The sequence below is a fragment of the Rhinatrema bivittatum genome, chromosome 18 (genome assembly GCF_901001135.1).
Source record: "Rhinatrema bivittatum chromosome 18, aRhiBiv1.1, whole genome shotgun sequence".
NCBI lineage: Eukaryota > Metazoa > Chordata > Amphibia > Gymnophiona > Rhinatrematidae > Rhinatrema > Rhinatrema bivittatum.
In genome coordinates, this window is record NC_042632.1 from 29,023,299 (window position 1) to 29,038,437 (window position 15,139).

General features: G+C 42.7%; 1 protein-coding gene across 1 annotated transcript; it reads left to right on the forward strand.

Annotated features, from left to right (window-relative positions):
* The first annotated feature begins 3,629 nt into the window (after nucleotides 1-3,629).
* LOC115079994 (protocadherin gamma-B1-like) lies at nucleotides 3,630-6,368 on the forward strand. The gene has a single exon (XM_029583995.1). The coding sequence runs from the start codon at nucleotides 3,814-3,816 to the stop codon at nucleotides 6,247-6,249; it is 2,436 nt and encodes an 811-aa protein (XP_029439855.1). The 5' UTR covers nucleotides 3,630-3,813; the 3' UTR covers nucleotides 6,250-6,368.
* The last annotated feature ends 8,771 nt before the right edge of the window (nucleotides 6,369-15,139 follow it).

Here is a 15,139-nt window from a genome sequence, read left to right on the forward strand (position 1 = left end):
GTAAAGCCTCATCATTAATGTATCCTTTTGTCTCTCAACACTGTAGTAAGTAGGGATGTGAATCGTTTTAGGACGATTAAAATTATCGTCCGATAATTTTAATATCTTCTTAAACCGTTATGGAACACAATACAATAGAGATTCTAACGATTTATCGTTATAAATCATTAGAATCGTGAGCCGGCACACTAAAACCCCCTAAAACCCACCCCCGACCCTTTAAATTAAATCCCCCACCCTCCCGAACCCCCCCCAAATGAGTTAAATAACCTGCGGGTCCAGCAGCGGTCCGGAACGGCAGCGTTCCGGAACGGGCTCCTGCTCCTCAATCTTGTTGTCTTCAGCCGGCGCCATTTTCCAAAATGGCGGTGAAAAATGGCGGCGGCCATAGACGAACACGATTGGACGGCAGGAGGTCCTTCCGGACCCCCGCTGGACTTTTGGCAAGTCTCGTGGGGGTCAGGAGGCCCCCCACAAGCTGGCCAAAAGTTCCTGGAGGTCCAGCGGGGGTCAGGGAGCGATTTCCCGCCGCGAATCGTTTTCGTACGGAAAATGGCGCCGGCAGGAGATCGACTGCAGGAGGTCGTTCAGCGAGGCGCCGGAACCCTCGCTGAACGACCTCCTGCAGTCGATCTCCTGCCGGCGCCATTTTCCGTACGAAAACGATTCGCGGCGGGAAATCGCTCCCTGACCCCCGCTGGACCTCCAGGAACTTTTGGCCAGCTTGTGGGGGGCCTCCTGACCCCCACGAGACTTGCCAAAAGTCCAGCGGGGGTCCGGAAGGACCTCCTGCCGTCCAATCGTGTTCGTCTATGGCCGCCGCCATTTTTCGCCGCCATTTTGGAAAATGGCGCCGGCTGAAGACAACAAGATTGAGGAGCAGGAGCCCGTTCCGGACCGCTGCCGTTCCGGACCGCCGCTGGACCCGCAGGTTATTTAAGTCATTTGGGGGGGTTCGGGAGGGTGGGGAATTTAATTTAAAGGGTCGGGGGTGGGTTTTAGGGGGTTTTAATGTGCCGGTTTTGCGATTTTTCGATTTTTCGATTTTTCACGATTTTTTCACGATTTTTCACGATATTTTACCCCCCCAAACGGCAACAATACGATTCCCTCCCCCTCCCAGCCGAAATCGATCGTTAAGACGATCGAGGACACGATTCACATCCCTAGTAGTAAGGGGATTGAATCTTTTCCTTCTTTCAAGAGTGTACTGAGAGAGGTTCTGAAAAATGTTCATCTTCATGTCTTTTTACTCTAGACCATCAATACCCTTGGTGAATTTAATTTGCTTATCCTCAAAATAGTTCAGTCATGGCATGATGACCCTTGGTAGCCTCCATTCACCAAAGAGAGAGGTTTATTGAATGTCTCTAAAGTGCCAGAATACAGGACTGGAAAATTTCATTAAACAACTTTATGGTATCTTCATTTCTGGGACAACAATAACTCTAGGATGGTGCTGGGTGCGGTTTGGAGTGTGTATGCTGGCATGTCTCAGATACATGGCAATTTTCTAACTTGTATGCACATATATACACATTATAAAATAGACTGACTGCATGCACAGTTTTAAGTGTATGTGCACCTAGGCACATAAATCGGGTTTCTACTGCATAAGTCAAGATATTTTAAACTGACATGCATAGATGTGATGACCGGTTTCACCAGTTCATCCACCAGTTCACCCAGTGTGGCACTAGATCCTCCAACCTCCCCCCCCCCCCTTTTCCCGGTTTAATAGTCTGTACACCTCCCAGTTAATCCAGATCCTTTAAATCCTCCAAAATGGCTTTTTGTCTACAGTTATACCATCTCCATAGAAAAGTATAGCTATCCCACAGAGGATCTGGAAGCACACCAGGGTACATAAATATTTGAGCAAATCTTTTGGCCATGCCTTGAAATCCTCATGCCCTGCCCAGACCATGCTTAAACCATGCCCCTTTTTTTTTTTTATTATGAGTGAGATGTGCACACAACAGGAGATATGTGCACATGTGAGTTACTTTTAAAGTGCTCTTCAAACAAAACCCAAATTGGTGAAGTATGACATACCAAAAATAAATAATTCTCCTAAGAAAGTAGTTATATATATGTGCTTAAACAAAAAAGTGTATACTTCTTCATGACCATCATACATAGATGCCCAAGTAACTCATTGGAAGAGATAAATGGTCTCACAGACAAATGGCCTGACATTCTCCTCTAGAATTTTCTGATATAAAGCAGAATTTATGGTTCCATTAATTATGTGCAAAGCAGTCCCACACCATGATATCTCTACCACCATACTTGATAGTCCAGATGAGGTTCTTACTTTGTAAGGCTGTATTTAGTTTTCACCAAACACATTTGTTATTGTGACCAAAATGTTAAATTTTGGATTCAGCTGTTGAGAGAACATTATTCCAGAAGACCTGTGGGTGTTATCCAGTTACTCTTATGCAAACCTGAGGTGGGCAGTGAGTTCATTTTATAGAGCAGTGCTTTTTTTCCTTACTAGCCTCCCATGAACACCATTCCCATTCACTTTTTCCCTCATGTATGAACCCACGTATCAGCCACAGTGAGAGAGATGTGAAGATCTTTAGATTTTAGCCTAGGATTCTTTGTGGATGATTTTCTGGTTTGTTCTTAGGGTGTCCCTGACAGGATTACTACTCCTGGACAGAGTCTATGTAGTCCCCAACGTTTTCTATTTGTAGACCATCTTTCTGGATGGAGCCCCAGATGTTTAGAAATTGTCTTGTAACCCTGTCCAGAAAGATGAATCTCAACTCATCTTTTTTTTGTATGTCCTCTGAAATTTCTTTTCATCATGACATGATGAGCTCTTACTAACTTTAATGGTGAAAACCAAAATCAAACCATTTAGGACATTTATATAGGACAGTTTGCCCAAACTCAGTTGAAAAGATTTACTTCTTAGAATGATTTATTTGTTACCCAATTATTTAAGCATTTGATTCTAATTAGTAATTTATTTTGCTAAGGAAACTTAGGGTTCACTTACTATTTCACTCATATTGATTCTGAATTAATTTAATTATTCATACTTTGTACATTATTGTGTTTTAAGAAATATGGAATTGTTTGTTATACCATTTTTATTGCATAAGAAGACTGGTTTCAAATAAAGAAGGGTACCCTTGAAAGATTTCTCACTATTAGACTTAGAGGGTCACAAATGTTTTCTCAGCTCTGTAGATTATAACAAAGATCTTGAAACTGTCTAAAACCCTGAAAGGTCCGTTTCTGCTTGGATCCTAATCAGTTTCAAATTGGAATACTTTAACATATAAAAACAGACTACTACTGTTTTGGTAATCTCGGATTTCACGTTTGGTTTCCAGATACTGTAGTTGATTACCGGTATTTAACTATGCGATATCAATTAAAGATATATCTGCGAATACAATATAATGTATTTTTTGTTTCCTCTAAAATGAGAAGTTATTGTCAATGTTTTGAACAGAAGAGAATGCTATAGACTAGAGGATATGAACTTGCTGTAATTCTCCAGTTGAGACTCAGGGTGCCGCTGTTGGCCAATGCGGAGCAAGAGTTGGCGCTGGAGATCCATTAGCGCCTCCTCCCTTGAATCTGCAATCACACGGTGCGGATCCGAAAAGAAACACTTCTGGAGGCGATCACAACGCACTTACATTAAAACCAGGAATCGCATCAGCTACCCTACCATAGAAAATGATGGATTGCCATTTCTTTATTAAATAATGACTTGTTCTAGCAGAATAATAATTCCAAAGCTGAATTTGCTCAGACGTCTGGAAATCTAGCATCCTGTTTCTGACCATGGCAGGGCAGCAAATAAAACACTGGAAGATTGAATGGGAACTCAGACGGCAAGTATTATTTTCCTTTCTGTTTTTTCACTGTCAGGCAGTTTCTGGTCAGATTCATTATTCCATTCCAGAAGAAATGGAAATCGGTTCACCTGTGGGGAATATCGCAAAAGACCTAGGTCTAAATTTTAGTGACTTTTCAAATCGGAAGCTCCGTATTGTTTCAAAAGCAAAAAACCAATTTTTCACTGTAAACTCAGAAAATGGAAACTTGTATGTAAATGAGAGAATAGATAGGGAGGAAATGTGTGGAGAATCCGTCACTTGTTTCCTTAACATTGAAACAGTTGTTGAAAATCCCATAAATGTTTTTCACATCAAAGTGACAATCCTGGATATTAACGACAATGCGCCGAGTTTCTTTAACAATAACATTGAACTAGAAATAAGTGAGTCTGTTTCACCAGGTGCGCGATTCGCTCTAGGAAAGGCAGAAGATCCGGACGTTGGTACCAATTCGCTGCAGAATTATCAGCTCAGTCCCAATCAGTTTTTTATCATGGAAGAGAAAGAAAGCACTGATGGAAAGAGAAATGCAGAACTAGTGCTGGAGAAATCTCTTGATCGGGAGAAACAAAATACATTCACTTTTGTCCTAACTGCATCTGATGGGGGAGATCCAATCAGAACCTGCACTGCCAAAATTAATATTAAAGTTACTGATGCAAATGATAATTTACCCACTTTTACTCAAAATATCTACAAAGCAAGCCTGAAGGAAAATACACCAATAGGCTTTGTAGTACTACAGGTTAAAGCCAATGATAAGGACGAAGGATCATACGCACAAATTACTTATTCTTTCAAAAATATACCAGGCAAAGCTGGTCATGTTTTCAGCCTAGATCCTAGAAGTGGAGAAATTACAGTAAATGGAAACCTTGATTTTGAAAAAATAAGTCGTTTCAAAATGGATGTGGAAGCAAAGGATGGAGGTGGTCTGGCATCTCATTGTACTGTGCTAATTGAGGTTCTTGATGAGAATGATAATGCACCTGAGATTTTAATTACATCTCTTTCCACTGCCATTCCTGAAGATTCTCCTCCTGGAACTGTGATTGCCTTGATTCAAGTCCATGACCTTGATTATGGAGAAAATGGTGAGGTCACCTGTCAAATTCAAGATGATTTTCCGATCAAATTAATTTCATCTTCAAGTGATTATTACAAAATTATAACAGACAGTCCCTTGGATAGAGAATTTATCTCAGATTATAATGTAACAATTATAGCAACTGATAAAGGATATCCTTCCCGATCCTTTAAAAAAACAATTAAAATAGAAATTACAGACATCAATGACAACGCACCCATCTTTGAGCAAATATCTTACGCGGTATATCTTCCGGAAAATAATTTATCAGGATCTTTCATATACAGTGTAAGTGCTACAGATCCGGATTTTGATCAGAACTCTAGAATCACTTACTCCATAGTTAACAGTAACATTGAGACATTACCTGCGTCGGCCTACGTCTCCATCAATTCACTGACTGGGATCATCTATGCTCAGCGCTCTTTCGACTATGAACAATTCAGAGAATTTATTTTCCAAGTGAAGGCTAAAGATAGTGGTTCCCCATCTCTGAGTAGTAATTGCACTGTGAAAGTCTTTATTGAAGATCGTAATGACAATGCCCCTAAAATCCTGTACCCTTCACTTGGATCGGATGGCTCTGCCTTATTCGAGATGGTTTCTCCTTCTGCTGACACAGGTCATCTAGTTACTAAAGTGGTGGCTGTGGATGCTGATTCTGGCCACAATGCTTGGCTGTCCTATAAACTGCTCCAGGCTACAGAACCAGTGCTGTTTAGCATCGGGCTCCACTCTGGAGAAATAAGAACATCTCGTGTCTTTATGGACAGAGACGCTGTGAAGCAAAAACTGGTCATCTCGGTGCAGGATAATGGGAAACCGCCTCTATCTTCAACAGTTACTATGAATATGATTTTTGCTGAAAACATCCAAGAAGCTCTTCCAGAATTAAGCAATCAATTCAGGGACTCGGAAAATCAATCGGAATTGAATTTTTACTTAGTACTTTCTTTAGCTTTGATCTCAATTTTGTTTCTTGTGACTATTTTACTGCTATTAATGAACAGATGTCTTAGATCAAGAAAGCCAACAGTTCTTCAGTGCTTAGGTTCTGATATTTACTCCAAATCTGATCCCAAATGTCCACCACACTATTATGATGGGACATTACCTTATACCTACCAACTCTGCACTGGAACAGAGTCCGGAAAGAATGAATTCACTTTCCTGGAGTCAAATGTTGAAAGATTGGATGGCATCATGTTTACTGATAGCTGTGCAACTCGGTACAGGAGCAAACAAGACATGACTGATAAATCTGAGATTGACACTTATCAACAGGTGAGCTAGTTTCTAGGTGCACTCAGTATTTCTGCTATTTGAACTTCGTGATTGTTTTTCCACTACATTTAACAGGTTTGCTCATAACAGTGATAAAATGGGAGAGTAGAGCAAAATAAGTATTTCTCTTTCAGAATTTATTTCCTGCATTGTAAATAATTTTGAGAAAAATATATGTAAATTATTTTCAAGGGTTCTATTATTTTGGGAATTGGAAAACCACATAACTTTCCCAAAATGACTATTTCATTTTTGATATAATAACAATCTTTTATAGAAAGCTATGTTCTTGGGGATTTCTTGTTTTTGTTTTGTTTTTAAATACTTTTGAGTATTAAAAAGAAAAAATAGAGATATAATTCAAGTAAAATGTTTGAATTCAAATGATTCCATTAATCATGATACTTCATAAAGAATAGAAATATATTTGAGAAATTGTTTCCTTTTTGTGAAGTATCCTAAACAACGAACTATATTATTGTTTTTATTGATAGCCAGCTGAATGCTTTTGAATTTGGACATCTCAGAAAATATGAATTATCAATACCACCTAACAGCGATATATAATTATACTTCAATCAAAAAAGGAACACAACTGTTCAATCACTGTACTGAAAAGTTATACAATCCACTTCAAATGGTTCACTACATATAAAAATTTTCACTTATTGTGTAATGAATGTAAAGCCTACACGACTGTGGTAAGAAATAATTTTGGTGAATGTATGATCATTTGAAATGACTTTTAAAATATTTATAGGAACTGGTTGAAGGTTTCCTATAATCGTGTAGGCGTCCCTGCACGTTATAATCATTAACCTCCAACATCCTCCTTAAGTAAACAATTTTTTATAGTTACATTTTTTTGCTTTTTCTTAATTTATTGTATGACATCCAGTAAGTTTGTTCCTGTAAAATTCTTTCCCACAATGTTATGTGCCAAATACTATTGTAATATAGGGAGTATCTTATCCCATCTGCTCTATATAAATCTGCTATAAAAGTCCCTGTTTATAGGGATGTGAATCGTGTGCCTGATCGTTTTAACGATCGGGTTTGTCTGGAGGGAGAAAAAAATCTGATCGGCATGATTTAATGATTTAAAAGTAACATTTGAGGAAATGATTTAAAAGTAACTTTTGAGGAAATGTTCATTAGCTAGAGGTGTGCACTAAGCCGTGCATACTTGGTGCTGTCCCCCGTGGCCATTTTGCTACCACGCACGATATAGCACGCACTAGCCAGAAAGAGAAAAAAAGTGCCAGCAGGCTGCAGCAGTGACAGTGCCAGTAGTAGCCACCAGCTAGTAGCCAGTCTAGCCTCAGCCTGCTCTTTAAGTTTAATCACTGTAAGTATAATAAATTAATAATAATTTTTTTTTTTTGTTTATCTATAGTATGTTAATGTTTTGAAGCTCAGGTTGCAAGTTTCTTTATTAAATGTTTTGTTTCACTAAAGTAGCATATAGAGAAGTACTTAATTTCATTTTATGTAAAGTTTCTTTAGTTTAATACACAAAGTACTTCATTTTATTTTATTCTACTCTAGTAAAAAAAAAGTTTAGTTTAACACAGGAACTGCAAACTTGAGCACAGTGAATGGGGGGGGGGGGGGGGGGGAGAGGGATGTGAAGGGGGAGACAACCCCTGCATTCAGCAGCTCTGATCTTCTGAAGAGATCTGTCCTTCAGAGACCAGGGAGTGGGACTGCTTGGCCCTTCACCTCCCCCTTTCCCTCCCCTTTGTCAAGCTACCAACTGTTTCCATTTCCCATCCCCCATATATTAAACCATCACCTCAGTGGGAACCTTGGTAACATCAATAAATAAGAGGGCAGCCAATAGGCATACATATTCATTCCTAACTGACCTTAACTGACCCAAAAAGTGTCAAATTGTATCATTTTCTGTTAGTGCACACTAACAATGGGTAGTGTGCACTAACTTCCTGTTAGCACGCACTAACTCCCATTAGTGCGCACTAAGGGGCGGATTTTAAGAGCCCTGCTCGCATAAATCCGCCCAGATTTACACGAGCAGGGCCCTGCGCGCCGGTGCGCCTATGTTCAATAGGCCTATCGGTGCGCGCAGAGCCCCGGGACTCGCGTAAGTCCCGGGGTTTTCCGAGGGGGGGCATGTCGGGGGCGTGTTGGGGGCGGGGCTGATCGGCGCGGCGTTTTCGGGGCGGGACACGGCATTTTGGGGGCGGGCCCGGGGGCATCGTTTCGGCCAGGGTGGTCCGGGGCATGGCCACGCCCTCCGGAACCGCCCCCGGGTTGCGTCTAGGCGCGCCAGTGGCCCGCTGGCACGCGGGGATTTACTTCTCCCTCCGGGAGGCGTAAATCCCCCAACAAAGGGGGGGGGGGGTTTAAGACAGGGCCGGGGGGTGGGTTAGGTAGAGGAAGGCAGGGGAAAATGAGGGGAGGGCGATAGCGAATTCCCTCCGAGGCCGCTCCGAAATCGGAGCGGCCTCAGAGGGAACGGAGGTAGGCTGCGTGGCTCGGCGCGCACCGGCTACACGAAATCGGTAGCCTTGCGCGCGCTGATCCAGGATTTGCGCGGCTACGCGCGTATCTACTAAAATCCCGCGTACTTTTGTTGGCGCCTGGAACGCCAACAAAAGTACGCCAATGCGCCGTTTTTGAAAATCTACCCCTAAGACGATTAACAATTTTTTAATGATAAATCGGGGACATTTCTATTGTTTCGCACTCTTTAATAATTAATGACGATATTAAAAATATCGGACGATAATTTAAATAGTTAAAAAACGATTCACGTCCCTAATAAGGAGGAGGTTGGAGGTTAATTATTATAACATGCAGATGTGGTGCAAGGACACCTACACGATTATATGAAACCTTCAACCAATTCCTATAAATATTTTAAAAGTCATTTCAAATGATCATACATTCACCAAAATTATTTCTTACCACAGTCATGTAGGCTTTACATTCATTACACAATAAGTGAAAATTTTTATATGTAGTGAACCATTTGAAGTGGATTGTATAACTTTTCAGCATAGTGATTGAACAATTGTGTTCCTTTTTGATTGAAGTATAACTCAGAAATTAGCCAGCTAAATGAATATTTGGGCACACATATGGCTAAATTCTAGCTGGCTAATAAATTTGGTAGCTAGAATTTAGCTGGATAAGTCAGGGACATTCTGGGGGTTTAACTGGGAGGAGTTTGGTTAGCCAGATGAGGAGTAGGTCTGTAGATCTCAAGTTTTAGGGCTTACAGGACAGAGTGAGAGGTTTGGGTCAATGGAGTGGCATGCAGGATGAAGAACCAGATATTAATGGACCAAACTGGTGGATTAATTGGGAAAATCTGGGTTGTCCCTCATGCAAGCATGTTTTAAAATGTGCTGATATATATGCGTAAAAGCCAACATATGTACACATATGTACTAGCTGTGCTCAAGTAACCTCTTAAAATTAGGAGTATACTTACACATGGTTGGTTTATTTTAAAACATACATGCATAAATGCATGCATGATTACTAATTCTAGCATATCCTTACTTGCACGCTGATATGCCCATGTATGGATGCATGCATGCTCATTTTAAAATTGACTTCCTGGGGACTAATTCAAAAAGGAGTTTTTCCAGTTCTGTGTCAATGGAACAAATCACTGTTGAATAAGAGCCTCAAAGTGAGAATAATGAATTTTAAACTTTAATGCAGATTACCAATCCTACTTTGAACATCTAAAGTACAGAACTATGTAAATTTTACAATTGATATACAACATCATTTTGGGATATTCTTTGTGTTGATCCAACAAAAGGTTTCTCATCTGCATACAACCAAAATATTTTTTTTCTCCAGGACCAATTTGTTTACTGGATCTCTGCACTTTTGAATTTATGGCATGATGAATTTTCTGATTTATCCAATTCCAAGTTATGAAGGATTCAAATAATATAACTTTTGAAGATTAGTTTTTGACAGGAATTTTATGTCCAATCCATTTATAGTAGATTCTCATGTCAAAAAATGTGTGATTGCAGGTTATGGTTACTTGCTTGCTGTTTTACTGAAATAGCAGAAAAAATAAACTGTGTTAGCCAGTGCAAAAAGATGAAGGGTACATACAAATTATACAGTAAAAAGAGAGAAAAGCTCAAGAATTCATTAGTGTCTTTTTCACAACAGGCAACCTGATTTAGGTGAGATGTAGGAGAGAATTGGATGCCAACAAAGAAAGACCATCTTGCCAGTAGTATCACAAGAGAAATTTGGTTTATCCCAGGACAAGCAGGATGCTAGTCCTCACATATGGGTGACGTCATCCACGGAGCCCTTAGGCGGGAAAAAACTTCTGGCAAGTTTCTAGAAGTTTTTAACTGGCTGCCTGAGGCTACTGAGCATGCCCGGCATGCCATGATATTCCCTGCCACAGGGGTCTCACTCCAGTCTTCTTTTTTCCGCGCTGCTAGCTGCATCGCGGTTTCCAGGAGCCCCGTGAGTTACCTCACAACGACTAACTTTAATTCTCAACTTTTTACCCTTTATGGGTCTCGCTCGGTTTGTCACCGGCTGGTGACAAACATCATACTCTTTTTTGACAAAAAGGAATCCGAATTCATCGACGGATGTCGACGGAGAAAACTTCCGGATTCAAAAAATGTCCGGCCTGCAACCGGACTATGTCGATCACAGACCCGCACGTCGAGTGCGTACGCTGTTTGGGCGGAGACCATGACATCGCCTCTTGTGCCCAGTGTCAAGAAATGACGGCGAAAGGTAGGAAACTTCGCCATGAAAAGATGGCTCAGATTTTTCAAATCCGGGCATCGCCGTCGCCGTCGTCATCGACTAAATCTTCACCGGTAGGCTTATCGAAGAAAATACTTCTCAAAACAAGAATCCCAGAAGGTTCGGGAGACGCTTCATCGCCAACACCATCCGTGGCATCGTCAAAATCCGTATCTGAAGTTCGCACAAAGCATAAGCACCGTAGACATCACTCGATTCCTCCATTACCACCGCCGGAGGAACCGGTATCCAAACAGCGGAAATTGTCATTGACCTCCGTTACACCTACAGAGGAACCTATACCAATGACTTCGGTGACAGACTTAACAGCATTGATTAAGAAAATTGTCACTGATGCCCTTAAAGAAAGCATGCCGGCAACACTGCCGATGCCGACCTCCGGGTCGATGCCGACTTCTCAGTCGATGCCGGCCATCGGGCTGATGCCGATAATTCCATCGATGCCGACTATCGAGTCGATGCCCTCCTCGATATCGATGCCGGTGCCACCATCGGTGCCACCATCGATCTCGATGCCGGTGCCATCGTCCATCTCGATGGCGAGGACGACTGCAGCGTCTCCGCTAACAGCGCTCTCTACGCCGATGGAGGCGGCCTGCTGTTCTTCAGTGATACCGACTGATCCAACGATACAGCTGTCACAGCCATCGATGGAATCGACTATTTTACAAACCTCGATCTCCACGATGGCTTCCAGGCCTATCTCCTCATTGATTCCCATTTCAATGTTCTCTTTTCTAACTACAGCACTTCCTACTGCTGCACAAACAACACCACATTACACCCTAGCTCCATCCAGAGCTCCAGGGCAGGGAACAAAGGCATCAAGAAAGTCTAAGCACACATCTTTGCAGGCTCCAGAAGTTTCTTCTGAGCAAAGACTACATGCAATGCTAACAAAAAGATATCAGGATCTTTTAGCTTCTTTGCCTTCACAACCTGAGGAGGAAAGTGATGCTAGTGAGGATGAGCAAGACACCCAAGATCCTTTACAAGGACCATCTGGGATATCACCATCGAAAGGGCTGGACCATCATTCATACCAGCCACCAACAGAGACATGGTCAGATACACAATCGGAGCATTCTTCAGAGGATTTTTTATCAGAAGGTACTCCGCCTCAGGCCAAGAAACAATCCCCTCCTGAGGATTTATCCTTTGCTTCTTTCATTCAAGAGATGTCAGAATCCATCCCTTTTCAGCTCCAAGCGGAGAAGGATGAAAGGCAGCAGACACTAGAGATACTACAGTTCGTAGATCCCCCAAAACATAACCTAGCTATCCCAGTACATGAAGTGCTACTACAACTTCAACAAAGGATTTGGAAGCACCCGTGTACAACACCTGGAGTAAATCGTAGAGTGGACTCCACGTATTTAGTCCAAGCAGCCCCAGGGTTCGAGAAACCACAACTGCCACACACCTCATTAGTTGTGGAATCTGCACAAAAGAAGTCACGTAGGTCTAGAACGCACGCCTCTATCCCTCCAGGGAAAGATAACAGATTTCTAGACCTTATGGGGCGAAAGATTTATCAGGGAGCGATGCTGAATTCTAAAATAGCGGCATACCAGCTGTATATGACACAGCATCAAAGAAATCTGTGGAAGCAGATTGAGGAGTTCCTCCCATCTCTACCTCAACAACAACAGGAGGCAGCACAACAGATTGTGCAGAAAGGTCTGGATTCGGGCAAACATGAGGTGCGAGCGGCATATGATGCGTTTGAGACTTCCTCCAGAACGGCAGCATCTGGCATCAGTGCACGAAGATGGGCCTGGTTGAAGGCTTCGGACTTACGTCCAGAAGTCCAAGATAAACTGGTGGACTTGCCTTGCCAAGGTGACAACTTATTCGGAGCAAAGGTACAGGATGCCGTAACGCAACTTAGAGAGCACTCTGAAACATTAAAACAGCTCTCCACTCTGTCCCATGAGCCTACACCTCACCCTGCTCGCAGGCCGCCGCATAGAGACACCAGACGACCTTTCTACCGGCTGAGGAGATATTACCCTCAAACCTCTAGACCACGCTCTACAAGGCCTCAACAACGGCCTCAACAAAGACAGCAGAGAGCTGCAAGGCCGCAGCCTCCGCCCCAAACAGCTTCCACCTCTGGCTTTTGAAAGCAGTCCCGGAGAACAAAGACCAAACCCCTTTCCAGAGTTACCAGTAGGGGGAAGGATTTCCCAATTTTACAACGAATGGGAAAGCATCACCACAGATCAATGGGTCTTATCCATAGTTCAACAAGGTTACCACCTGGACTTCACAGCTCCCCCGCAGGAGTTTCCTCCACAAAACTCCTATCTCGAACACATTCCTCAATTACAAATGGAATTATCTACTCTTCTGAAAGCAAAAGCTGTGGAACACGTACCACACTCCCAGAAGGGAAGAGGATTCTATTCCCGGTATTTCCTCATTCCAAAGAAAACAGGAGGACTTCGTCCCATTCTAGATCTCAGAAATCTCAACAAATTTCTAAGAAAAGAAAAATTCAGAATGGTATCATTAGGCACCATGCTTCCTCTCATACAAAGGGGGGATTGGCTTTGTTCTCTGGATCTCCAAGATGCTTATACTCACATACCTATATTCCCACCTCATCGCAAGTACCTAAGATTCAGGGTGGGACACCAGCATTTTCAATACAGAGTCCTACCATTCGGCCTTGCCTCAGCTCCCAGAGTATTCACAAAATGCCTAGCAGTAATAGCAGGACATTTGCACAAACAAGGTGTTCATGTCTTCCCTTACCTAGACGATTGGCTGATAAAAAGCCAGTCGCATCAAGGAGCACTAACGTCTCTACGATACACAATACAGTTACTTCACAGGTTGGGTTTTCTCATAAACTATCAAAAATCCCACCTCCAGCCGTCTCATCTGCTACAATACATAGGAGCAGAATTAGACACAAACCTTGCACAAGCTTTTCTTCCAGAAGATCGTGCTCAAATACTGTCCCGGCTGACGTACTCCATGTCCATACAACCACAAGCAACAGCTCATCAGTTTCTAATCTTACTAGGCCACATGGCATCAACGGTACACGTCACTCCTATGGCAAGACTTGCCATGCGACTAACCCAATGGACTCTTCGATCACAATGGATCCAAGCCATCCAACCACTTCACTCTCGCATCCAAGTAACCCACCAGCTACGCTCATCGCTACGATGGTGGACACTCAAAGACAATTTGCGCAAGGGCCTACCCTTCCAAAAACCGATCCCTCAGATAACATTAACTACAGATGCATCCACCTTGGGATGGGGAGCTCATGTGAACTCTTTCCAAACGCAAGGGACTTGGACAAAACTCGAGGCCACTTATCAAATCAATTTTCTGGAACTTCGAGCTATACGTTATGCGCTGCATGCGTTCAAGGACTGCCTTTCACACAAGACTGTGCTAATCCAAACAGACAATACTGTAGCCATGTGGTACATCAACAAACAGGGAGGTACGGGATTGTATCTCCTTTGTCAGGAAGCGGCACAAATTTGGGACTGGGCCTTGAACCACTCAATGTTCCTACAGGCTACTTATCTAGCAGGGATTCAAAATGTACTAGCAGACCGACTCAGTCGTCAGTTCCAATCACACAAGTGGTCTCTGAATCCCTCCATAGCGACACAGATATTCCAACGTTGGGGACAACCAACAACAGACCTCTTTGCATCGCCTCTGAACCACAAGGTGGACAACTTCTGTTCTCTACACAACCAGAAGCACCAACCAGCCAGGGACGCCTTTGCTCGCCCTTGGAACTCAGGCCTACTATATGCGTATCCTCCAATACCGCTTATCACCAAGACGCTGGTGAAGCTACAACAGGACAAGGGGTCCATGATTCTCATAGCCCCATATTGGCCTCGACAAGTATGGTTTCCCACACTGCTAGACCTGTCAATCAAGGATCCAATACGCCTGGGAGTAGCTCCCACTCTCATCACTCAGGATCAGGGCCGGTTGCGCCATCCCAACCTTCAATCCCTATCCTTGACAGCATGGATGTTGAAAGCTTGATCTTAACATCACTCAATCTCTCAACTAATGTTTCTCAAGTGCTAATAGCTTCCCGCAAACCTTCCACAAGAAA

Coding starts and splice junctions, on each gene's coding strand:
- LOC115079994 (XM_029583995.1), top strand. CDS start 3,814: ATGGCAGGGCAGCAAATAAAACACTGGAAGATTGAATGGGAACTCAGA.